Here is a 27,291-nt window from a genome sequence, read left to right on the forward strand (position 1 = left end):
GCGCACCCAGCGTGCCACGTACGCTAATGGGGCCCCTTAACAATCTCGTGGTGCATTTCCGGTACGTTAGATTCACGCCCTCAACGTTCACATAATCTAAAATCAACAACAATTTATGGGCACACAATCAAAATCTTTCTCCAGGTCGAGCCGCGGAGAACAGCAACGCGAGCTTTTGGGTGTCGTCGCCAAGGATTTATACCCCCCCCCCCCCTCCCCCAAACCCAGGACGCAACACCCCAGCACACAGCTTGCCTTTCGTGTGTTTGAGAAAATCGTGCATCCTTTAGTGCTACACGCCTGGTGTGGTTCTGTCAGTTGCTTGATGACCGATTGAATTCTTTACGCAAGCACCTTCATAAAAATCTTGTAACTGACATTTGTCAAGAAAGTAGGGTGATATGATGGAACCTGTTTAAGTATATCGGGGTTCCCTGTTTTAGGAATGAGTATTGTGTGCGCTTCTCCGTAAGAGCGTGTCAATGCCTTGAGTTCAAAGGCCTCACTAAACAGTAGGGTTAAGAGTGGCGATTGATCGTTTTCGAAGGCCTTCTAAAAGTCCGCACTTAACTCACGTGATCCATGTGACTTTCCTAAGTTTAAGGTATTGATCCCACATTCAGCTTCTGCGGCTGCAATCGGATAATTTGAACTTTCCTTGTAGTCTTCATCAATTCTTGGAAATGCACCGATAAACGGCTCTCCTCTAAATCAACACTGCGGAAGGCGAATAGCTCTTTGTAGTAGTCATGAAAAGCCCGCTCAATCTCTTGCTTATCGCCCGTCCCCTGTTGCTCCCCCTCTATCTCGTTGATATGATTACGTCGAGCGTTCGCCCGTTTTCGCTTTCACGAGGGCTCCACGGTGCCCTCTGGCAAAGTTGCAATTTGTGAATCGGACGAGATGACTTTTGGGTAGGACGCTGAGAGAGGGATGACGCTATATCCTCCTTCTTTGCCACAGTAGGTAAATGGGTGCGGATGATGAGAGATGTGAGTTGGGGAGGGAGGGGGTGAGAGAGGTAGGAGCTTTGATGACCGCTAGGACATAGGCTGTGCGGTTGCGGTATGCCATGCTGAATACGCCGGTTCTCGTCATCCGCAAGGGCGCGCAGGTCTCGACAGAAGTCTTCCGAGCCTTCAGAGTGCGCAACACGGTGACACGGTGGTTTTGGCCAACGTTTAGATTTGGGCCACGAGCTCACGTGTCCAAAAAAAAATGATTCCGTACCTGTACGTTACCGCATAATTACTTTTAACTGGAGCTAAACTTGCTTTATATTCTACCACAAAATATGCACGGACAGATTTAACACCTGAAACTCGCGCCTGTTTTATTCTGCAAGTATACCACCACTTTTCTTTTTACCACCGCTGAAAAGATGGCGCTGCTTACTCCACCAAGTGGCGGCACCTTCGGGCAAGTACGTGAGGCATTCATTCCGCGGCGTGCTCGTGGTTCAAAATGGCCGTCCTGTCAGCGCCGTCGGTGCTGCTCGCTGTCGTGCTCCTCGCTTCGAGCACCCACGCCAGCTCGGGCCAGCAACTCGTCGAGCTCGACGAGTACTCCTGGAGTCAGCTTCTCGAAGGAGAATGGATGGTGGAATTGTAAGGGAGCTCTCGCCGTGCGTTCTTCTTTGCACACACCAAAAAGGGGGGTCGGCTGGCGCCTGGGGTGGGGTTGTTACGCCGAGCACGCTTCCAGAAAACTGCGTATTATCCAGCACACTACGCAGTATTCACGCAGTTGTTATTCGGCACCGCTGCCAAAACTGGTCGCTCCGTCGCTGTCGCCGTTCTTCCTTTACACTTCGTTTTGTTTCCAATGCTCGATTGTATCGACGTCTTGGCAAGAACTAGCCCGGTTTTGAGTGAAAAGAAAAGTGATGCTTTTTTTTTTCTTTGTGTTTCATGCAGCTTCGCGCCGTGGTGTCCGGCGTGCAAGGCGTTAGGACCCATCTGGAAAGACTTTTCTGCCTGGAGCAAAGATTTGGGCGTCCGAGTTGCTCACGTTGACGTCACCGCGAACCCAGGTAACCTGACCTAACTGATACAAAGAACTTTGTGGTCATTTCTGGCATATCTGTTTGTTCTTTGTCTTTCTCGATTTAAATATATTTTGAAGCCTCGGCTGACGCAAAGTCAATGCCTCTATTTCAGGCCTGAGCGGAAGGTTTATGGTGACAGCGCTGCCAACGATTTACCAGTGAGTACTGTCTGCATCATCGATTGGTCTTATCAAAACTCCTCGTGTTTTTATACTCCAACCCGCCGCCCGTGGGCCGAAAAGAAGAAGAAAAACTTGCCCCCGTTTATCTATCGCCCGGCGGTTTTGCTAAACGCAGCAGAATTTCTTCAACCTGTTTCAATGACGTGTTCCTAGACATCCCCTGTGGTGAACCCCCCCGCGGGGCATTTTACAACCTGGTTTTCTTTTCGCAATTGTCTCGGTGATCGAGTGTTGATGCTTTTCTTTTTCGCAGCGTCAAAGACGGCGTGTTTAGGCAGTACCGCGGTTCGAGGGACAAGGAATCGTTCATCAATTTTATCGAAGAGAAAAAATGGCAGAGTGTGGAGCCGGTATCGTCCTGGAAGAGTCCTCAGTCCATTCAGTAAGTGTACTTCTCTTTAATGGAAAATAATGCAATGCGTGGATACGTGAAGCCAACTTTTTGAACGCAGTGTAGTAGTGGCGTTGCTTTTTAGGACAAGCAAGACGATTTTTTTTCTTTTTTCTGCAATTGGCTGGCTAATGGTGAATGAGGAGTAGAATTGTGGTAGTGTTGCGTGAATTTGTGATTTGCTTGAACAAAGGTTGTACCTTAGCTGCCACTATGCATCTGTGTATGTTTATGGCATGTATAGTAGAAAAGTACGCCAATCAGAGCTTTTTAACTCCATGACAAGCATATTTTAAGGTGTTACCTTGCTCCTTGGTTTGAAAGTATTAGAATTTTTTTTTTGTGCAGTTGAAAATTTTTCAACACATTATTATTCGATGAACATAAACGCAAGGCAGGACGAAAGGTGCGTACTATAATGGATGATGCGATGAATTTTTAATCGCGTAGCCTTGACAGCATGAACACAAGGCGGCCATGCGACATTCTGTCTTTAGTCTTTTCTTTGGTGCTGGGCAACCCTGGTGCAGTGGTGTAGCAATTCTTCACGACTCTGAAACTGCTCTGGTCGATCATGTCATTTTGTTTATGCGTTTGTAGCTGATGCTATTTGTACTGCAGATACTCGAAACTTTATTTGTCCAAGCTCACCATTCTCTGACTTCTGCCGAAACTGAATTTTCAGGGCACTAATTTTCACGTTCTGGTGCTAAAAGAAAAATGACTGATAAAAAAAGAGTTCCCGCCTCTGTTTCTTCACACCAAAATGTCCTATTTACTGCTCTCTTCTGTGGCCACATACAGTGAGAAACTGTGTTTAAGTAAGTGGCAGTAAGTGTGTGTACAGAGGGTCTGAGTTCAACCAACCATCAACGCAACCTCGCAAAATTACTAGCGTGAAAAAGCTATTACCCAAAGTATAGAACAGTTACATTGAAATTGAAAAAACATAGGCTCCATTCCCACTTCGAATGCTTTGTTTTTTGTTTTGTTCTCGTGTAATATTTACACTTTTTTTTTCTTGCTGCCATTCTTGTAGTTTTTGAGTATTCCCTTCAGTGCATTTATTCACTTGTTGAAAGTGATGCTGTCGAGGCCAAGGTCCACCAAGATTGTTCTTGGAATGTCAATACAGTTTATGAATCGTTCAGAAAGTAAATTTTGTGTGTGTTGTCATAAACTAGATGTTGGAAAAATGTTTGCGAAAGCAGTCATTTCCGGCGTGTTATTTACACTTGCGTTAGAGATCGACTTGTGAAATGATGAGGTGACTAATTTAGAGTTGTGTTGAAGTCGCACAAACAACGCTCCAAATTCCCAATTTTGCTGCAGACAGTGTTGATGGTATTTGAAGGCCCGATTCTACTCCAACTTTTTTCACCGCAACAGCACTGAGTGCCCCATTCTGTTAAAAACATCCGTCGTCACCGTTCTAGTTATTGTCCAAAGTGGAATTGTAAAACAAAGAAACGAAAGCGGAGAAAGTGATGCAAATGTGATGTTGCATCGAAGTAGTTGCTAATAAGTGTCGCCGGGCTTTTGCCGTTGAAGCAGGCGAGCAAGCGTAAGGGCTCTGGGGATTTTTTCTTCGCAGGCCATCGGCAGACTTTTCCTCAGTGCTCGCTTTGTAGTTGTCCTTTACCCCTTTCTTTTTTTTTTTTGTCCTGAACTTTTTGTAAAGCAGTCAGATTACCTTTGCATACCCTTGTCCTTATTTCCTTGTTTGTTTTAGGATGTCCCTGGTGGCGCAGTTCTTCAAGCTGTCCATGGCTGTGCGGGTAGGTGGGCTATGCACGATTCCTGTTGTTTTGTGCTCTGTTCATAATTGGCCCATTTCCCGTTTCTCTTTTCTTCTCTTTTCTTTTTTCTGTAGTGGAAGTGGGCTTAACGATGCACTGTTTCAGCTTTTCAGGTGCACGCCCATTGTGTAGCAAGCCTAATGGTGTGCGCTCTCTCTCTGCCTTAAATGTGAGGTCGTAACTTTCTCTTTCACGAAGGTACGGGTACGTGTGAGGGAGGGCTATTCGCTTCCTTTCGCGTACACCCCTTAATAGATAGCCTGTGCTTGAACAGAAACTGCACTTGGACTTTTAAAAAGCCAAGTGATGCAAGAATGCTTTATTGTGTAATGCTGTTTGAGTCCAGTCTTTGTTGCAAGCATAGGTGCTGTTGTAGTGGGGTTGCTTGTTTGAAGTAGTGCGAGGCAACATTAAACCAGCTGGCAGAAGTTGCCTTTTCCTTTGCACAACTTCTGCTTTTCATGGAACCAATCCTGAAATATCTGGGCCTGACACGTTAGAAATGAAGTGCTGCATTTACTTGCGTAGTGCTTGCAATATCTTTTTTTTTTTGCTAAAAATCAATCCGATGTTATATGGGGTGCGATAACTACGCGAGCAAATTTTTTCGGCAATGTTTTGTCGTACTGCAAAAAAAAAAAAAAGAAACTGTACACATAGCTTTTGCAACCTAAATTTTGTGCCAGCTACCGTAAAAATAGAATTTTTTTGTTCCAAACAGTTTTTACCTACCTTAGTGAATGTGAAGTCGTGGACAAATGAAATGCAAGCACATAAATATGAACCAGAGCATGCAAAAATGAAAGCCACTGTTGGGTATGTTCGGAAAGCCACATTTCCCAACTTTGTTGCTGTAATTAAGCCACGCGTCAGTTTGACTTGTATGGTTCATATTTTCGTGGTCACATTCCATTTGTCCCCGACTGTACACTTTCAACACAAGCGTAAACTGCGCAAGCCATTATTTGAGGAGACTAGCCAAATCCTATCTATCCGGTCTTGCTGGTCGTGGCTTCGTTGCTAACCGCCATTGAGAGCTGACAGTGTTGCCTGCCTCCAGTGCGCCACATAAATTGCACAGCAGCCTGTTGCTGGCCAGACAATTTTTCATGAGGCTGTTCTCACTCCTTCTGATTGTAGGAGTCTGGTGACGTATTAGTTCAATCTGCCCGGCACACCTGTTTGCGCAGGGTGCATTATTGTACTCGAGGCATGCTGCTTCAGTGCACAAGAAGTTGCCAATGTAAAATGCATGGCACGGTTTGTCTAGCCTGTGATTTCTCCCGTAGAGGATGCAGAATTTCTCAGTGCTGAATTCTCGGCTGGCAGGCAAGGTTGCTGTGCTCAAAAGAAAACTCTGCAGCTGTACAGCTAATGTCACCTCATGGTGGAACAACTGTGTATACAGATGGTATTGAAAGGAGCCATGAAGAGAAAACACAAGTTTGGTTCATTCAAAAGATTGTCTCGTTAGAAGCATACTGACACCACTTTTAACGTAAACTTCGCTCAAATAAGCTACATAATTAGGAAAAACGGGAATGGTCATTCGACCCACCAGCTCATTTCCCGCAACAGAACCTATTATGTCACATGAGCTAAGCTCTGCGATTGGCGGAGGCTGGCAGAAGCAGACGCAAATTAGGTAGAGCTTACAAACTAGACGAACGAGCGATTTGCGCTTAAATTTAGGGCACATTCTTTACAAAGCAATAAGAATGATGGGACAAACAGTGGAAGTTACGAAAGCACATGTAAACATAGAAGTACTGATGCGTTCTGCTGTTCGTACTGCGCACAGCATGTTTGGTTTAGCTGCACAGCACTACGGGGCTTGGGGTTGTCTCAGACGACACTGGCTGATTGACGCAAGCAACGGTGTCTTACGTGACCCCATTTGTCGAGCGAGCACTGTTTCAGGGAACGAATATTTTCTCCCAGAACAAAAACAAGCCAGGTTTAAATGCAGGCAAAAACAAACCAAACGCTTGCCACGGTATGGTGGCGCCATCTAGGTTACGGAACGTAAAAAAACGTGGGAACAAACCAACACCGCTGTACAGGGTGAAGACAACCTTTGAACGGTCCCGTGCCGCCGCAATTGGGCCAACGGGCTCAACGCGTTATTCTTTCCGTTTCCCACGAGACCTAGCAACGCGAAACAGACAATATGATTCAAACTTCTTCAGTAAACCGCGTTGCGGTGATAATTTTAGCGCGGTTTTGACACAATGACTTGCTTCGGCGGTGAGCGAGCAACCGAAAATGGCGGCGCCAGTGTATACGTGTCTCTACCCTGTACGGCGGATGCGTGAATGAAGGTACTCTAGGCTGCAGAGCGGTCGGTTCCTGTGATGTCATTTGGGACCACGAAAACGCGCAATTGAGCGGGAAAATCAAAATTTTAACCTAAATTGTTTAATTTTTCAGTGAATAAAGCACCCTTTGTATCCGGACAAGCACTGGGGGCACTATAAAACACGAAATCTTTTGAATAAAACCAACTTGCATTTTCTCTTCATGGCTCCTTGAAGGGACCGACCCACTGCAAAAATGCTGATGAGCGAATTTGCGAAACGGCAAAACTGCGCTATAGGCGGAATGCCTCTTCACGGCTTCTACACTTCCTGCACTTGAGCCCAAATAGGGCCACTCCCCGATTATCAGTCCTGGATCGTCTCGGCGGACTGCCCGAGATGCAATCCAGCGCTCGATTTTCCATGTGTTCCTATGCGGCTTCCGGAACGAACTCTGTCCGCGGCTCGCAGGGGGTCCAGGACTAGTAAATTGAGGATGCGCATAGTTTGCAAGACGTTTCAAAGATGGCGCTTGGCTGCCATGCCCTATCATCATCAACACTGGCTTGCATGAGCAAACAGCTCATGCGGCAGCAGTTTTGGGGGGAAATTGATATCTTTGAAGGTCAGTGTTGGACAGTGTTGGAGCGAAAGCCGTATTAGGCCTGAATTCAGGCCTTTATGGAGTTCCATCCGTAAATTTTTTTTTTTGCTTACGGGGCGTGTATGCGTGCAGGGGCATTGGTGGCGCAGATGTTCAGAATATAAAACTGGTGCACTGTCAGGAATGGTAGCGTGGTTCAAGCTTGCAGGGTTTGCTAAGCCCGGCCCAATTTCCTGCGCCTCGCATGCATGTCCGTACAGCCAGTCTCCTCCTTGTAAATATAAGCAAAAGTTTGGTATTGACTCTTGACTTGTTGTTGGTTGTGTAGTTGTAGTGTGATGACCACTTTGTCAGAGTAGTTGTAATATTAACAATAAAATAGCAATAAGAACAGTAATAGGACAGGATAACAATAGTACAGATGAGGGTAATATAGTCTAATCCCGCTACAACGAAGTCCGCTTCAACAAAATATTTCCAAATTCCCGTCAGCTAGCCATAGAAGTCAATGCAACGAAGTCCTCGCCACAACGAACTTGTCTGGCTTGCTTTCGCTTCAACGAAATTTTCGATGAATTGAGCTGAGTTTGAACAATTATTTTACAATAAAATAAGCGTAGCGCCAGCTATCTGTAACTTTTTAAACATTCAGGACTCTTTGTTTCACCGAAAACATGCATGGTGCGCCCACAGTGCCACCCAAAACAACACAAACTCATAGGTGGACGCCATTGTTTGATGGTGATAACGATGTGGCGGGCCGTCTTTACATGAGGCGCAAGCCAGGTTCGTCGAGCTGGAGCTATGTATAGCCAAGCCGTATCCAGTTGAAACACCGTGGTTGAAATCGCGCGAATGTGCTCTGCTGCTGGTGCAGCGCCGTCATGTATGCGTTGTGAGCAGCTGTCCTTGCAGTTTTCCTTCTACAATTCTTCAGTCAAAAGCAAAAATAATGTTTTCGTGTTTAGTCTTGAACCCGCGTCATCCTATCTTAGTCGCGAGAGCGCGGTCGCTTTAAATGCTAGCGCGCTTAGCTTGCCTGGTCAGTTGCTGCAGTGCCTAGTCAGAGGATAAGATAACGGCGCCGTTCCTGCCACAAGCGAGGCGGGGCTTACAACCGCCTTGCAGCTATCTGCAAGTAATCAGCTCGGAGGAAACGCCTCGTAGAACAGCAATACGCCTTTTTGTTAGCCTGCATTTCTTCATTTCTTCACCTCTTCCCTCCTCCGCAGTATCGCGTTTTTTGCGTGCTGGTAAAAAAACAGATAGTCATGGTGTGTTTGTTTATCTGAATAAACACGACGTTACTGTGCGTCACTCCTTTTTCTAAACGTTGTATTATGTATTATGCTGCCAATGATGCGGAAGTATCCGGGGCTATTTTTCTTGCCCTTCCGTGCTGTGTTGGGGCAGATTTCGCCTCAACGAATTTTCGCTTCAACGAAATTTTTTGCACATCCCATCAATTTCGTTGTAGCAGGATTCGACTGTAGTAATTTATTTCGACTAATACTCAATTCTTGTAGTCCGCAAGCGGTAGTTTCCCACCCAAATCTTCCAGCTAAGCTGAGAACCTGTTCGCTTATGTTTGTTGGTGCGCTTGTTTAGTGCTGTTGCAAAGCTCGGCCCTAATTGTTTCTCTACCAATGGCTAAAGCTTAGCTGAGACGTCGTAAATTGTAGTTTTCTTGCTTGTTGTAGCGCTGTATTTGCTTCAACTTGAAACTGTTTACTCATTCGATATTTGAAAGCAAAAATCGCTATTCCTGCAGTCCCAGTTTAACACTTTCTTGCCCCCTCGGGCAAGCAGTGATTTTGGATAGTCTAACAAATAATTTTTCTCCCGGTCGCAAAAAATGTGTGACATGCGTGTATGGTATCGAAATGTAGTAGGGTAAATTTCCTTTGCAATGATAATTGTTTCAAACAAGAATACTTATAAGGAGAAAAAATTAAAAAGCTGTACAGAAAAGTTGTGTGACAAACACAGAAAATAAACATGGTGTCTTTGCACACAAAAGAAAAAAAAAATTGAAGTTCTACATTTTGTACCCATACTAGCAGTGGGTACCCATACTACCCATACTCCTGCAAAAATGCTTAATTATAAAATATATTGCCCCCCCCCCCCCCCCCCTTTTTTTTTTTTTCGTAGCACAATTTACATTTTCGATACTTTCGCATTTTCTGGGGCTTGTGTTGAACAGGGGTATCAAGTTTTCGACTGGTTTTACGCGCTCTCGCTTCCCACACTAAAATCGAATTAATAAAAGCTGTCCTCGGAGTTGGCGCTGCTAATGTCCAAAAATTTGCTTGTAGGCTCGTCTAAGTTGCTAGAAATGCGGCATTTCCGCAGCTTGGTCGTGCGCGAAGTCGGCACTGTCGCCATTCAGAGCGCCTGTCGCGTGACTCCAGTGGCACTTTAAAAATCAGCGCCTTGCTAAAAAAACAAAAGCAAAAAGGATGTAAGCGTCTCTACTACTCAGTAGATGGTGCTAGCTCTCGGCACCTGTCCTGTGTTTCCTCCCTTTTTAAAAGTGGCCGTCTCAAATTGCGCAGTTTTTTTACTTCACGTTGAAGATGCACCAAGTCGCCCACCAACAAGTTCTTCTAATCTCGGAGTGCATTCGGAAAGCGCCAAGTTCAAGTGGTAAAAGATCAAAATTTGAACTTGAGTCGATAAACTGCTATCAATTTCAATAGGGGTGGGCAGGGAAGTGTTAGAGGCGGGAGTTGATGTCTACGTGGACAGAGTCTTCGCTCTGGACTTGGGTGGTCAGGCGAAGCGCAGTGTACACAGTTACGATGTTTTGGCACTTGCACTGGGATTTAAAATTTTCTTAGGTTTGTTGCATTTTTTGGTGCTTACTCTCTGGTGTGTCAGTGTTGGCTCTTCCTGCGATTTTTTTCTTATGGCATTTGTCTCTGCCTTTGTTCCTTTCCAGGCTCTTCACACGACGTTGGTTGACTACTATGGCATCCCATACTGGGGTTCCTACATGCTGTTCGCCGTGGGGACCATCGTTGTCGGTGCCATTTTGGGCCTGGTAAGTTTTTGTTTTCATCTGCAAGGACTGTGTTTACACAAATGCGACTGACTATTTGGTCACGACACAATGGCAATTGTAGTATTCAGTGATCAGGGAAATTCCCTTGCTTCCGGCTCTCTCTGCACGGCCTCATCAGCGGTGGGCGAAGAAGCGGCCATAGCACTGGCGATGGTGGCCTCCACGAAAATCGGAGCAGTAATCAGCGACTCTAAGTCTGCAGTGCTAAATTTCTTCCGAGGCCAGATCTCCGAGGAGGCATCCGCGATTTTAGTTTCCGGCTTTGACCCGGAGAAATGAACCAGTAAGGTACAGCTAATATGGGCTCCTGCCCATTCCGGCCTGGCACGAGGCTTCACCTGTTGACGCCGCTTGAGGCTTCACTGACCGAGCGGATGTCATTCTGGATGAGGATTTCGTCTCGCTGTCAGGCAGGGACAGACTTGTCATACGGGGATATTGCCAACTACTGTTGGTTGACCTGGGTTCGCTTCCCACCCACACATCCCTCCCTAACTAAACGCCAGTCTGTGGCCTGGAGACGTAGCCCAATTGTCTACATCTACTGTTACCCAGGGTGTTACCCCTCAAATTGTCACAGATGCCAGGAACAAGCAAACCTAGCACACATGCTTAGCAGTGTACGCAGGCAGCCACACTGTTGCAATTAATAACATAGAGCTGTGGGAGACTGTACTGCGTAGCACCAACCCGGAGGATCAAATCTGGGCCGTCCAACTGGCCAAAAACGCTTCCGGAGCCCAGGTGCTTCTGGCCGATGCCTAGGAACTCCAGTTAGCATCTAAATAAAGTTTTATTCTCTCTCTTGCCGTTGTCAGAAAAACGACTGCTGTGTGCCTTTGGTCTGAGCGTTGTAGCGCCTTGGCCACTGCGCAAATTTTTTTCATGGCACCAGCAGCGAAAGAATTGATGTTGGTCAGTGATAAAACCCCAAAGTGTACGTGCAATCGGGCTGAATAGGGAAAGTTTGTTCAGGTCTTCTAGGGGCCAAACCTTTTGGTGCTCTAAATTTCTGCCCAGTTGTCAGACGCAAGTGTACAGTACAGGATTACAGTAATGCTCTAATTCATTCTGAACAGGTTGTTTGGATGCACAATACGTTGGGTTGCCCTTAAGAAGAGCGCAGCAATACACTGTAATGAAATAAGCATTGGAATGCCTTCCAGCAACCTTTTTGAGCCAAGGAAAACGTCGCCTTTTTTTTAATGTTGCTGAAAAAGTTGCAGTATGCCACTGATTGTAAGGTTTGGCCATGCTTTAGTGTTTTGTCATAAAAGCTCTTGAATTAACAGGTTTTACAGGTAAGAGTACGGCGCTTCGGCACATGCTAAACTGAAAGAAGCAATAACCACAAATATGTGCTAGCTTAAAGCTGTAGCTTGACAGTACTATGGAAAAGGTTGCGTAAACATTGCACCATTCCTATAAGGCAAGTAACAAAAAAGCATGCTGCTACTATGACTGCAAACACACAAAAAAAGTCAACTCTGATAGACCCCGTTTTGTATTCCGTAAATTTTTGTGAGTCCATGTCGACCTTGAATTTTTTTATTTGGTGCACTGGAAACACTTGACTCCTGGTACTTTTTGGTCAGTAACTTGGTTCAAGCCTTGGATATTACAAGCTCTCTCTAGTGTATTGCGGTGCCCTGTTTATTTTGGACTGCTCAGTGACCGTAGGTGTCAGCAGCGAGCGGTTTCAGTGACTTGTGCGCGTTCCTTCTCTCTGCAGTTGATCGTGTTCATCATAGACGCGGTGTACCCCCCCAAGCTGCCCCCTTACAAGCCGGTGAAGAAGTCCGAGTCTGACAACGAGGCGGAGGAGGAGGAAGAGGAGGGCATCGAGTCCGAAGGCAGCAACAAATCCGTGAGTAGTAGTGCGGCCTCGACTTGGCAGGTGGGCTCTTGCTAGCGTGGGCCAGCTACCACCCGTGCAGTGCAGCACATTGTAACGGACATAAGGCTACTTTCACATTCAGAAGCATTCTAGTTTAAAAGAAAGCATTGATTGGTACCGCCGTGACAAACGAGTGGTCATCGAAGCAGCTTGCCATTTGGTTGAGGCGGTTAGGTTGCAAAGATGATTTTAAATCAAGGCTGGTATGCTTGTTTCAGTGCATCTAGCTTTTGCTTGGAAGCTGAGCTGCGGCACTCATTTGAATCTGCTCTTGATGCCAGCCTTCCTGTTCCTTCACCATGCCCCACCCCAGTTCCAAATCATTGCTTTTCTGGCGTAGGGATGACTAGGGACGACATAGAGATGGCCTTGGGAAAACTTTTCGGCCTAGGGACAGCTTCTTGAAGAGGAGATGGGTAAAGGATTCCTTCGCAGTTTCGAGGCAGCATCGTAGCATTCGGAAGCAGCGTTATACCCCTGTCACATGGGCACTTTCAATTGCGATTGAAGTGAATCGCGATCAAGTTTTCGAGCGCGCTGCTACACGGCCCGTTTCAATTGCGATCGAGAAGTTGCACCGGTTGCACCCGTCTACGCCAGATGGCGCTAGCAATCTACTTGCGGCCGGTGTCTGGTAACTTTGCACGATCGTAGGTATCTGTAACTATGTAAATGTTTCCACACGCTTATTTGGCTCAACTTATTTGACACAATTTGTGGCGTTAGTTGAAGTTGTTCCCTTCTGTGCCATTACTGAGTGGGGACGAGAGTATCACCGCTTTCGTTCGATCACGCTTGAGAAACCGGGATGAAGTTCAAGCGGGATCGAGCTCGATCGCGATTGAAACTACTGTGTAGCAGTGCCTGGTCTGGATTGAGCTCGATCCGGATCGACTCAGTCGCGATTGAAAGTGCCCGTGTGACAGGGGTATTAGGTTGCAGCTAGCTTCATCGTCATCGTCAGTTGCTGTGTGTCATCTCTCCTTATCTCTTCTTCAACCTGCCTCTTAAGGGGGGACGCGGCTTTCAACTTCGGAAAAATGACCAAAACATCGTTTTTTTGAAACCCACATATTCGGCTTCTATGTTTCCTATTCTGTGCGTCTGCAAAGTTTTTACGCTGAAAAGCGTCGCAGAGTGGCATAAAAAAATACTTTTGTCAGGCGCGGTGACAAACTATCAGCGCAAAAGGGCGAAAAAACGGCAATTTTCGGAGCGCTCTATCTCCGCAACGGTGCCACCGGGCGCGGCCATTTTGATATGGTTAGATCGGCCGAGCGATCGTCTTTCCCGTTCCGCTCGTCTCTTTTATCTTCGTTCATTCACAAACGCACAAACGAAGCTAGAAATAGATGCTGAAGCGCTATTGGTCCTCCGGTCGGGGCACAGAACAGCGACCCTCCTGATTGGATGTCGCGGGCGCAACGCAAGATGGCGGCCGCCTGAGCTGCGTAGCGAGCGGATTGAGTTCATTTTCGCCGCTTCGCTCGGCCGAGTTTCTGTTCAATCTGTGGTATTCAACACGGACGTTATCGCGATGGGAATGCCAGAGATAACGAGCCAGATTACGGGAAGTTGTGGGGCTCGAAAGGCGGAGGTCATCGAACGTTTCGTGGTGCGCGTGACTCTACCGTCGCCAGACCCCGGAGGGTGACGCGGTGTGCGCGCTTGCGATAGCGGTTCGTGAAGTGAACTTTTAGTCGGATTTGCGATGTTTACACGCTTAGTTATTGCTGTGTTTTGACTGTGGGCTCGCTAGCCTTGAGAAAGAAACGGTCGACGCGTCAAACGCTGCAGCGCGCACGGCATAGCCGACGCGCATTGGAGCATCACATGACTGGGCAACCGGTTACGATTGAACGCCAGTAGTTGTAATTAATGCCTGCGACGTTAGTTTTAATCTTAAAAGCGACCTGACCAGCCATATCAGGTATAATCAAAGCTCGATATGTCGCGGTAAGCGTGCGCTGCGATGCGCGCGAGCCATATCGCCTTTCTTGCCGTGCACTTGTAATTTTCATTTGTAAGTTTCCCGTGCACTTGTAAGTTTCCCGTGCACTTGTAATTTTCATGCAAACAGGTTTTGAGTTAGTAATATCATGCAAACAGGTTTTGAGTTAGTAATATAGGAATAAAAATATGCTCTCTGCGTTAAAAATGTACGTTACTGTGGCAGCATTTAACAGTGATTTTTTTAGGGAAATTAATACCATTGCTCAGGGCATACTAGCTGTGCTGCGAGAAATATTGGATGCCTTGAATGTCAAAAGTAGTAAAAAAGATATGCTCTTGCATTGAAGTTGGGAGTTATGCAGAATACTCTACCAAGCTTCAAAGTAGCTCATTTTCAACCTTGTGGTATGCAAACTTTTGGCAATGAACACCTGCACTATGAGTACTAAGTTGCTGTGCCAGGCAAGAAAAACATGAAAAAAAAGCCAAAAATGTTCAAATTTAAGTTAAAAAAATGCTTAACTTGTTGCCATGGTGACAACACTGCAAAAGGAGGTTGTCCAGTGCGATACAGCCAACCAACTAACCTACTTTGCATTGAAAGCCCATTGAAACCCATCTCCCCTCCGTTTGGTTTGCAAAGGGGGGTATGTACTCTTCACGGAGGAGCTGAAAATGATGTTTTCTGGAAAGAGAAAGGCTGAAAAGGCACTCCAATTTCAAGGCAAGGCCTTCCAGAAGCCCCATGTTCAAAAAGACATGAAAGGCTACAACCGTGACGACTTTTGATATGTGAAACCTATGTTGCAACTTCGGAAGCCGTTTTCTCAAAACAGTTTTTTTTGCCACCTGTGTCGCTTGTCCCAGGGATTTCTTCGTGACCGCTGGGTCTATTTTGATTCCGTTTCTTGCATTACATTCCTTGATGAACTGTTCAGGTCGTGACACTTTTAGTTTTCCAGATTTGTTTTTTGTGATTTTTTTATTCAAATAATCGTTCACAGTTGACATGCCTGTTGCACATTAACCTCTAAAAAAATGAAAACTGAAAAACATTGTGTTGTAAAAAAAAAATTCTAAAACTGTCACGACCTCGTCCATTCATTTGGGAATGCAAAGCACTTCGAACAAGTTTTCTATCGTGTTTTATAAGCCGCTCAAGCTCGGTACAAGCGGGACAGAAAGAAAATTTCATACATAAAAAAGTTATCAAAATATTAACTTCAAATTTTTATGGTGTTATCACAGAAGCATTTCCAGTTGCTGTGCCAATTTTCATCAAAATCCACAAAGAAATACAAAAGTTGATTTTGAAAGCCACGTCCCCCCTTAACATGCATCAGTCTGTTTCTTGCCACCAAGCTTTTACAGCTCGCCTGGCGTTCTGCCTACCCCAGCTTTGCATTCCACTCCCTGGTCTTTACACCGTTAAAGGCCAACGGCATCGAAATTTCACCTCAGCCAAATATATTTTGAACTCGCAGTGCCTATCGCCAAATCAAACTGGGACGTGACTGGGAGGCCCGTGAAATGCCTTGTTAATCATGCATTTGAAGTAGCTCCGTAGCAGACAACACTGCATTGCCGGCGGATGGCGTAGACGGCCACGAAGGGAACGTCCTGGCCGTGATGGCTGCGCTCTTCTCAATTTCGGTTTCAAAATTGCCGATTTTTGCTGGTTGCTTGCGGATGGCATGCATGTACTTCAGCTGTGATATTTTGTATCTTGCAGTCTTTTTAAAAGGCAGACTATGCGGAAATGGGGTTTTCAAGAGCTCAAAATATATGCCCTGCAGTTGGCCTTCGTTGTTCATCCAGCTTTTACATTTCATGCCTTTCTCAGTTCCACATTTCTCCATTTGAACCAGAATGTCCCTTCCTGGGGGCTTTGTATTTCAAGTCGTAGTGCCTAATGTCTTTTGCTTTCACGAATCTTTGGTCTGGTCTACATTTCTCTTTCAAGGTAATCAGGTTGATGTTGTGTTCCTCCCTCATTATTGAACACTGGAAGAATGGGTTGGTTGCACATATTTGTTTTCAGAAACGAAGGTAAGCTACTTCAATTTTTGGGGTGCACCTCCTGAACACTTTCCACTCCATGACAGTTTTTCGCCTAATGCGTCTCTAGGCTTGGATTTCCATCTTGTAAATGTCGGGGGTAATTGTAGTGTCTTTGTTGTGGTCTCGCTGTTTACACAAAAAGGCTGTTTTACATTGTTGCAGTTGGGCATTTCTTTATTTCTGTGGTTGTGGTTATGTTTAGGCTGTTATAGTGCCTGCCTATCTAAACAAGGGATAATTATTTGCAGTACGTTTGCAGATTTTCTCAGCAAGACAATGTTGCCAGTGTGTCTGAAGTTCGTTAGGTGGTCTTCTTAGTTTGCACATGTCTGTCATTTGCCCACTCAGCTTCTGAACTCTGCTATGCCATAAGAAAAAAGTTTTTTTTTTTCCTCGAGTTGCAGTTGCATAAGTTTTTTCCCAAAAAAACCTTGTCGAGCTCAAAAATAAGGAAGGCACATAAAAATGAAATGAACAAACATGCTCTTCAATTGTACAATTTACGAGGCAAAGTGGCGGATTGAAATGCAGAATTAAATTTGCCAAGAGAAAGCTTTGGGACACTTGGAAGACAAATGCCAAGAATGTGCTTATATCTCAAACGTAAATTTTAAAAATTGTGGGATTTACGAAATGTCCTTACGTTCATTAGCAAAATGCCAAGTAAGAATGACAGTCTTAGCTTGAGCACTGTTCTGGCTACAAAAATTACTTCCTCCCTCATAGTCCTCTATGCGAGTGGCAGAAGCAGTTCTGCCAGGTGGTTCGCTATTTTCACTGTTAGTAGCCGCCCAAGATGAGTACAGTTACGGTAGTTCCACAATTCCCGTGTAAAGAAGCCCAGTAAACTTGAGCACGTGGAGGGAGGGAAAAGGCTTAGAAGAGAAGTGTGGGGAAAGTTGCATGGCTTTTGATGCCCATAGTGACAGTGTTGTAGCGGTGGCAGTGAAAGGCCAGCCCACCAAGGCCTTGCCACAGCAAGGCCTAGCTGATGTACAGTGGCTGATAGGATCAGACGACGGAAGTGAGTAAATACGGAGGAGGCAGCGAGTATGCGCAAAATGCAAGAAAAAAGGGAAACGACCCAATGTGACATTAAAAGCTACGCGGAGTAAGTGTCAAGGGCCTCTGCTTGGCTTTTTTTTCCTCCAAACTTCAGCTACTCCTGTGGTGTGGCTGCTTTCCATGATCTGCAGTGTTCGCTGTAGGCCGGCTTTCCCAAAATTTTGGACCACGTGTATTTGTTGTGGCTCAAACTAATCACTTCACTGCCTTGTTTGGTGAAAAAAAATTCTTGACATTGAAAGTGCTCGAGAAGTGACACGGGCCGCTACAAAGGCGAGGACGTGGCAATAAGGCCTGACCAAATGACGTTTACACCTCATAGATCTAATAAATGACATTTGCGACATTGGTGAAGTTCTGGAACCAGTTACGGGGCATGCTAAGCACAGCAGAAGAAGAAACCAAAACCTGCCAGTTTGGAGTTGACCCTGATCCAGTCCTTGATCTTTCCTCTCCAGGAACTGAAGTTTAATAATTTCACATCGTCCACAAACTCACTGCTGTGTGTGCAGTCATGGAGATCAACTGTGGATAAGTGAAATTGTGAGGTTTTGGGCATTTCTGAGTTTGCGTCTGGCCAGCTCGCACATATGGCCATTGTTCTCTGCTACTGTGAAGCCCCATCCCCCCCGCCCCCTTTTTTTTTTTTCAAATAGCAGGTTTAATAATTGTTGCGCACAACAGAAAAGAGTGCATTCTTCTAGCATCTGGTCAGATGGCGCCGGTTGTCTGAGAGTGGTGCAAAAAATGCCGAAAGTGGCATTTTAAAATTCTCGACACCAGGGTTCTGCAACCTGTGGCCTGCGGGGCAGTATTATGGAGCACCCAGCACGACGTCGGAACACCTTTTCCCTTGCCGCTTCCTGTCTGAAGGCCGACATACCGGTTTTGACCCACATGGAATTAGACGGGAACAAAAAAAAATCGCCTTTGGTTGGCATTGTCCCCCATCTTCACACTTAGCTAAACAACGTCATCTCTTCCTCTCTTTGCACAGTTCCAACAAAGGAATCAAACTTCAAAATTAAAAAAAAAAAAAAAAACTCGACGTAAACATGATTTCTATTCCAGTTTTGCGAATTATTGTCAATTCGCCAAATTTTTTCTTTCTGCCTCTCCCCCTTCTCTTTACCCTTGATTTGCTGTCTTGCGCCCCTCACTTGGCCTTCCACCTCAAACGGTGGCAGACCCCTGCTGTATATTTATTCATCATAATCATCACCATCAGCCTGTCCACTGCTGGACGAAGGCCTCTCCCGAAAATTTCCAGCGAGTGCTTGCAGAGTTCATCCGGTCCCCCCAAATTTTCGTAGCTCATCCCTCCATATTTACATTCAACTAGTTGTCGCTTCAAAGTTACACGTAGCTTCGCAATACAATCTTCTTTTGTGGTTCACCTTTGAATTGTGGCTCGATCTGTACGCAAGTTGATGCACGAGCTTGGAAGGCGTTACAGGGGCCGTAATGCAAAAATTAGAATTCCAGAAACTGCAAAAGTAATGCACATGATGAAGTGCTGAGGGCATCTATGGCAGTGCAGTTAACTACGTTACAAAATTTTTTATTTGTTTTTAGACTACAGTTCAGGAACACAAATTGTGAGAAAACCAAGTGTGACGTTAGAACCTTGGATATACAATGTACAATAATTTAGGCAGTAGTCTTTCTCGGTGAAATGGGAAAATTTTTTAAACGTGATAATTTTGGTCTTTCTGTCTTTCGATTCATTGGTCCATCCAAAAACAGGCGAGGCCATTCCAATCTAATACTTGGTTTGGTGCTTACGATAGCAAATTAAAAAAAAAAGACATCAGGTGTCCAAGAAAGGTGAGATAAAAGCAAACGCCGAAGTAGGGTTTGTTCGCTTGAGGTGCTCATAAAACAGCGGATACAAAAGGGCCCCACAGATGTCGCGCAAGCAATGTGGGCACAGAAAAATGGGCTTGACCAAACTTCCATTGCATTCACCGTGGGAGAAGCAAGTGAGGTAGAAGGGGGAAATAGGAGAGCGTGTCATCATGTGGCAGGAATAACAGAAAACTGTCTTTTCGAAGAAATTTTCAGCATAGCTGGCAGATGCATGCCCAATTTCTTTTCCACCCGTCTCGTAAAGTACGTTGTTGGGCTAGTTGGTCGATCATTATTAAGAGATGTAGGTTGTCTGTTATCATTTATGCTTTTGTTTAAATGTGTGCTTCTTTCAATAAACCAGTAGTTGCAAGTTAGCGCTTCGTCCTCATGTCTTCTTTGTCCTTCGTCTTTTTATGCCGCTATACATCTCTTAATTTCACCCGTCCTTCGAATTTAGGTTGACCTTTCTTAACTTCCGCACCATGACGTACTCTTTTGTTTGCTCCTCTGCAGGACGACGACGTGATCTTGGACGACACCGAGCAGCAGGGAGGTGACAGTGCCGAGGTCGAGCTCAGGCAACGCAAGACTGAAAAGTGAGCACTGTCGCGACCGGCCGTGCCAAGTCGCCGTGCAACCGGGTGTCATTCACTCGGTCGGGAAGCGACTGTCTCTCCCTCGGCCAATTTGCGCGGCGGGCAGAAGACGACAGCTTCATCGGCGCAGGCTCTCGAACTCTTCACAAGTCGTCACCCGTTTTTCACTTGCCCCCCAGCGGTGGTGCGAAGCACCTCAGCGCGGAACAGAACTCTGGTGGCACTACTTCATGAACCAAGTTTTTTTTCTTTCTTTCTTTCTTTTTGTAACTACACAACTTTTTGCTGCGACTTTGTGCACTCTTTTCGTACTCCTTTCTTGGGAACTTCGTGTTGCAGTCCGCAAGCTTCTCTTGTTGTCAGTTGCTGTCTTGTTTCAAGATTGTTGACAGAAGCCATGACTGGATACAAATCCTTCTGCTCATTTGAATGATGTGAATGGTTGAAGTGGTGTGTCAGTGCCCTTTTTTTATTTTTTTACATCGCCTTGCTTGTTTTTCTGTAAGTTGGACGAAAGTGCAAGTGTAGTCACCTTCATGACTGCCAGCTTTGTAGGTGCGTTGAATGATCTCAGCTGCACAGTTCCGACGTAGGAACAGAACTTCAATACAGGGCCTGTGATATAGTCAAGTAATTGGGTCGGCACGTAATCACTAACTTGATCTGGCTGCGAAATTCTGAGTAACTCCTTCTATTTAACTGTTCTTACAGCAAATGTGCACTTGCGGAAGGAGATGAGTGTACAAAGGCTCAATTAAGCATGTCTGTCATGTTGCGTGCCTATTTTTGCACTAGCCAGAGTCAAAGCTTTTTTCGTCTTGCCTAACGTGTTTTCCAAGGGTGTGTGCGTGCGTGTGCCTTACAAAAACTGGTGCGGGTGGTTTTTTGCGTGGGTTGCGTGTTTAAAAACATTGTGCGGTGTCTGTGCTTTGCTTCTTGGGCACCCTGCGAGTGAATGCTGAGAGAGTGGTGATCCTGTATCATCGTAGTAGTATAAACAATTGACCCGTTTGGCTGTCCGCATTGTCTCCCTCATGAGCCAAGTGTGCTCTTCTCTCGTATAAGGCAGGGGCCAATTCCGGGCTAGCGCAGCGTGCCGGTAGAAACCAATTTCTGTTCTGTTACAGTGTACACTTTCCACAAACTCGCCCAATAATGCATTGCCGCTAATGGGAAGAGTTGCGAGCATGTGGAACAAAAAATCTGCTATAACAAATTTTTTTTTAAAGGAGCACTGACATGAAAATTTTGTTACACTTTTATTGCTTTTATCGATGCTTAATGGTCTGGCGAACCTGAAACAGCACTTCAAATGGTTCAGCGCGCAATAGTTAATTACACTGAACGGCCTGAAAATCTTTTGTTTCAAATTCCCGCGCTTTCATCCCAAATGGCGCATATGACAGAATCCCGGCCTGACCTCACCGCTTTGTGCGGACTTCACTGGCGCCCGCTTCAGAGAGTGTTGCGCCCGCTCGCCGTGCGTGTGAAGTGGCGCCATGAGCTTTTGACGAGCGGTGTCGCGTCGCTTCTTTTGGCTTCAAAGGGTGATGTCACGCTGATGTCCATTTGGTGAGTGCTGCTCCGTCGGCGCGATAAATGAGATCCAATTGAACTATGTTCTTCGTGTCGCAGGCCACTCATATTTCAGCCAGGGTATCCTGTTGAGTGAAGGAAGCGAACTGTGAAATAATATTAACGCCAAAAATTGGTGTCGGTGCTCCTTTAAGAGCTTGTTGTTTTTTCAATTGTTTCTTCACGGCGCTGTAATTTTTTCGGCTGTGAATGAGACTAAATGTGTACCATTTGGAGTAAGGCGGCAGGCTGGTTGAGATGCGTGCAGTCTGTTCAGTCCTTTTTGGTTTTCTGCGAATTCTTTGCTGCTTGGGCATTCTGGTCATTACGACAGGTGTCGCGAATTGAATGTTGTGATGCGTTGATCTTCTAACGGGGGGCAGCTGACGGGTTCTTTTGCGAGACACTTGAGAATGTTTTGAGTGCATTGAGGAATTCTTCTTTCCTGTAATATACCGTTGATGCTCTCTTGCCTTTTTTGCACCACTGCGGTGGGGAGTCATGCGTAGCATATTTATTGCAGTGCTGGCAAGGCAGTATTTGCTTCTTTTTCTATACACATACTTTATATATATATATATCACCTCTCTACTGCTTTACGTGTGGAATAAAGTGGTTTCTACTTTTATAACCTTTGATGTCTTCCTGTATTGCTCGCGGTGGTGTTGTCAGCTTTACGAACGGGCAGTGAATTTGTCGATCTAGAGTGGTGCGACCGTAACTGGAGCACTTTAAAAATTTTTCCTGAGCGAACTGCCGCTCTGTTCGCGCTCAAACTTCACACGAAGGTAGCATTTTGTGGTTGTTTTGTTTGACGCCGGGAACAACAGTACTTGCCTGTTTATTCTGAAAATAACGATGAAATGGCGGCTGATTTGGACATGTAAGCCAGCGCAAGCTGATCTCGGAACGACAACGCCACCTGGGGTATGCAGAGCGAAACATACGTTTGGGATTCACGGTAGGAAGGAGCCAAAAGGTGTAGCAGACGATCAGAAAATGCGAAAGCAGGTGAGGAAAGAAATCCAACGTTTATTGGCAACGAACTGTGAAAACAGTTTATTATGATTGGTATCAGCTGTTTGCAAGTATTTATCATCGTAAACGGGACGAAAGATTTTCTGATCGTCTGCTTCACCATTTGGCTCCTTTCTACCATGAATCCCGGCCAGCTCCTGTCCTGAAACACAGCTTTTGCTAGAGGAAAGGTCGGTTGTACCAACGGAGTCTTTGACTGAAGACCCCGACCATCTTGCTCCGTGACCCCGACCATAAAAAGGCTCATTTCAACTGTAAATGAAGTCTCTCTCTCTCTCGCTCTCTCTCTCTCTCCCCTCATCGTCCGTTTCGCTCTGCATACCCCAGGTGGCGCCGTCATTCCAAGATCAGCTTGCACTGACTCGCACATCCAAATCGGCCGCCATTTTCCAAGTGGCGAGGATAGTTTTTATTTATTTTCAGAACATGCAGGTAAGTGCTGTTGTCGTTCCCGGTTTCAAACAAAATCGACCACAAAATGCGACCTTCGTGTGAAGTTTGTGCACGAACAGAATGGTGGTTTGCTCAGGAAAAATTTTTAGTGTTACAATTATTGTCACACCACTCTATTTAATGGCTTTACCGTGCCGTTTTATCCACACAATGCGTTGTTTTCATGTTAAGCATAGTCTATAGATATATCTTTAGCTGGTAGCAGAGACAGCACAGTGTCTTCATTTTTACCCAACTGGCCAAAGTGCTATGACTTGCTCTGTACCCAGTCTCTCGCCACATGCATCTTGCACGAGTGGTCTGTCATCATTTTTACCCAACCGACCACACCATGGTTGTGGTTTGGCCGGTAGTGAAGGGGGACGATAAATTCCGCAAAGCCTGTCCTGCATTAAAACCGCAACAGTCCTATTTATTGGCACTTGCTGGTTAATGTCACAGTTTCACAAAATAAGGTTGTGAGTAAAATGATTTATTGACTTTATTCGCCGTCAGTTTATGTTGGTGAGAAAAATGCTGAAAAATTCAAAAGAAATATTTATCTTGCATTTCCGGTACAGTCTACTATAGTCTGCGCATGCGACATCGCAATTCGCCATTTAGAAGGTTCCCGGGTGCCTGAACGTCGTGGAGTCACCATTGGAATCGACGACTGGATTTGTGGCATCAGCTGCGTATCCAGCGACAGATGTGGTGCCCCAACAGCCAGAGCTGTGGAAAGTTTGCTCCTAGCCTGTTGGGCTGCGAGCATCGGACATTCGAAGTTCATCCACATTTGCGGACGCCACTTGTCCATTTATGTTAAGTGTGAATGCACTTCTTAAGCGAGCCTGAAGCGTCCGCCGCCGTGCGCATAGCAAAAGCTGCGGGTGCGCGCGCTCCTCGTCTTCCTTGGCAACGGGGGGAGATGGGCGCGCGCTGCCTGGCCGCTGACATGGCACATTCCCACGTGGGGGATTGGCCACGAATCTCCTCGTCTTCCTTGGCAACGGGGGGAGATGGGCGCGCGCTGCCTGGCCGCTGACATGGCACATACCCACGTGGGGGATTGGCCAGGAATCGGGCGTGAGAAGGGCTAATGCACCCGCTTAAAGGAGTACTGACACGAAATTTCAAAGCTGAGATCCGCTCTAGCAATCAAGTACAACGACAACACAAATAGGTGTCTGTGAATAAATGCATCTTTCTTTCTTTGTAGTTGTGTGTGTGTGTGTGTGTGATCTCTCTTTCGCGAACATTACCGAACCGCGCAAATTAAACTCGTGCATTCGCACTTTCACATTCTTCCCCTCGGGGAAATGCGGGGAATTTTTTTTACAGCATGATCCCGCTGTTAAAGGCCGACTGCACTCAAAATTTCGACCTCTTGAAAACACTATTTCCATATACTCTGCTGAATAAGAAAGCAAGATGCGAAATACAACAGCTGAAATACTCGCATGGAAGCCGCAAGTGGTCAGCAAAAGGCGATTTTGAAACCAAAATGGAGGAGAGCGCGACCATTGAAGTGACGTTGCAGCCGTCCAGCGAGTGGCCGGACGGGCAGCAGCTCGGGAGCAAGGCTGTGTGCAAGCTCTACGCGCACACGGGGCAGCAAGTGGCTGAAGCGTTCGCAGCAGAGCTCGAACGGTTCTTCAGCTGCTTGGCTGTCACAGGCTGTTTACGTGATCCACCGGCAGGTGTAGCGTGGTCTGCAGCAAAGCTTTTTTAAACGCTTCTGACTGATTAACGAGGCGTTTTGCGGGGCTACCACTCTTGTCGCAGCTGATTTGGTGGTGCTTACTTACTACACATTAAAAATAAATTTGTTCGAGGTGAAATTCGAGTGCAGTTGGTCTTTAATGTGTGATATGGGTTTCTCGAGAAAACAGCAACTGCGAAGCGACGCCGTGCCGATTCTTCATCTGCCTGCCCCGAGAGAGAGGAAACTATCTAATAAGCTGGTGGGGTCAGCCAGGTTACAATTGACTATGCCATTGAGCTGGTTGGTGCATTTCAGCGCAAAAAAAATGTGCTATAAACAGTAGAAGAAAAAATGACAACTCAGATGCAGTACTGATACAACGGGGAATAACAACACCGACCAAAAAAATATATTTAGTAAAATAAAAGACTTTTCGGCTCCCACACGGGAGCCTTGTTCACGATGAATTCGTCAGTACATCAGACCACGTTTTATGTACGGCTAAAAATGTGACGCAGGCAGTGGGAGTAAACTGGAGGCAGATTGCCCTGCGTACGATTCAATGTTCGCTCCGTTGTCTGTATGATTAACGATTCCAGATGAAGTCATGACGTCAGGTTCTTCTCTTTTGCAAGAATGCGTGCCACACCCCAGTTTATCTTGTGGCCCGAAGTGTCGGCAGGCTCAGCCGCAACATGTCTATGACATCAGAAAACGCCACGTGGCTTCAAACGCTGACTGAGCATGCCGACACTTCGGGCCACGAGATAAACTGGGGCGCAGCACGCATTCTTGCAAAAGAGAAGAACCTGACGTCACGACTTCATCTGGAATCGTTAATCATACAGACAACGGAGCGAACATTGAATCGTACGCTGATCAATCTGCCTCCAGTTTACTCCCACTGCCTGCGTCACAATCTTAGGCGTACATAAAACGTGGTCTGATGTACTGACGAATTCATTGTGAACAAGGCTTCCGTGTGGGAGCCGAAACGTCTTTTATTTTACTAAATATATTTTTTTGGTCGGTGTTGTTATTCCCCGTTGTATCGTGACCCACCCCGACCAGACGGGATTCCGTCCAACCATTGATTTCAGATGCGTTACTCACTACTTTATTCAAACGAATAAGAAGGTGCCTTAGATACGTTTGTACGTACACACACTAAAAAGCACAAAAACAAGGAAAATGAAGGAAGCTCGCACTAATGTGTAAGACTTGCAAGTGCTGCAAAGCTGCACGCAACCTTCACGACCATCACAAAGGTTTACGTCCACAATTGCAGTCGACTTGCTTCTTCTTCGCTGCCGCAACGATCTTTACTCCATCATTGTTGCTATAAGTGTGAGCTTCTTTCATTTTTTTGTGAGTGATAATTATTGGACATTACATTGGAGGGGCGTACGCCATGACGTGTCCCTTTTTTGTTTTCAATTGTGATAGTATGCCCTTTAGCATAAAGTCCTAAAGGTACAACCTAGCACCCGTTTCCCGGAGGAAGTCCAGGAGACAGCGATGGTGGGGCCCCCACAGCCATCGTTGGAGATCGGGGGGGTCTCCCAGGATGCAGGCCTGTGCCGCAAAGGTGTCGGAATCCCGCTGCACTCAGGAAAGGGCACGTCCATGACAGGTGATTGGTGTCGGCGTCTTCGGCAGGAGCCGTACAGAAGGGGTAGTTCGTGGTAAACGGGGCATGGTATCGCGGTGGCCACGCCCGGGTTACCGCAGGAGGGCCACCCCAACTCAAATTCTACGCAGCAGGACCTCCTCCCAGCGAGCGAGCCCACTGAAAAGGTCTGTTTTCGTTCCGAGCAAATGTTGCCACGATTATGGCGAACGCTGGGGTTTTATTTTTTCCAATCTCCCAAAGTTGGTATGCATAATGCTTGGCTTGACAAACGTGCACTGGGGACGCTGGGCGGTCGTCGTGAGGCACGCATACACGAACGCTAAGCATTTTCATGGTTTTGTTAACCGCCGGGCGGTTGCCGTGAGGCTCAGCGATTTCTTCGTATTTTTAACTACGGACACGAAAAATTATCCGCTACACAGCTGCGCTGTTAAAAGGTTTGGTAAAATGCACACTGCTGATTAAAAATGTGTCTTTTTACCTCTTTTCTTCTCTCTATCTTTTGTCTCCTACCACACACTGTCTAATAAATGGTTCTTCTTTAGTGCTTCGCTAACGGTACTTCAGTAGCGCACATCTTTTACCGAATATTTTATGGTTTTGGGTATGGGGTACCCTTTAATGGTGGTTACGTGTGTATGGGTAGCTCCGAAATTGAACCTTGCTTTTTAAAGTATGGAGGAAATAAAAAATTGGCGTTTTCCATTCGGTGAGACTATGTGCGGCTATGCTCCAGCGAAATGTGGCTTGCTGGTCCTCAAACTCGTGAATTAACAAAGAGAACACATCAGAGCCGGTAAAAATACAGCTGGGGCGTCAGCAAGGATGTCTGTCCACTGTGAACATTATTGTTCATGTTGTACCTACAAGGATTAGAGGCCAAACAAGGGAAGTGTTCAGCTTCAGCCTATCTTTTTCCAAACAAGGAGAATGGATTGTACAGCCACTGGGACTGACGTTTGCAGATGGTGCCAAACTAATTACTTACAATGGAGGATTTGGAGAGGAGCTGTGCTGTAGAGAGCAACACATTAGGTAGGCCTGAAGTTTTTTTACAAGGAAAATTCAGCGGTCGTGATTTCTTATGCTCACGGTGTA

General features: G+C 46.0%; 1 protein-coding gene across 1 annotated transcript; it reads left to right on the top strand.

The window, feature by feature from the left end:
- Positions 1-1,430: 1,430 nt before the first annotated feature.
- Positions 1,431-19,954, top strand: LOC144149802 (thioredoxin-related transmembrane protein 1). Its single transcript, XM_077681447.1, has 8 exons — positions 1,431-1,607; positions 1,917-2,032; positions 2,160-2,205; positions 2,483-2,611; positions 4,353-4,398; positions 10,265-10,366; positions 12,120-12,254; positions 19,728-19,954. Exons 1-8 carry the CDS (start codon positions 1,465-1,467, stop codon positions 19,812-19,814), a joined length of 804 nt encoding a protein of 267 aa, XP_077537573.1. The 5' UTR covers positions 1,431-1,464; the 3' UTR covers positions 19,815-19,954.
- Positions 19,955-27,291: the final 7,337 nt, after the last annotated feature.

The sequence above is a fragment of the Haemaphysalis longicornis genome, unplaced genomic scaffold (assembly GCF_048455015.1).
Source record: "Haemaphysalis longicornis isolate Haplotype H1 unplaced genomic scaffold, Haemaphysalis longicornis Haplotype H1 scaffold_8, whole genome shotgun sequence".
In the NCBI taxonomy this organism is placed as follows: Eukaryota; Metazoa; Arthropoda; class Arachnida; order Ixodida; family Ixodidae; genus Haemaphysalis; species Haemaphysalis longicornis.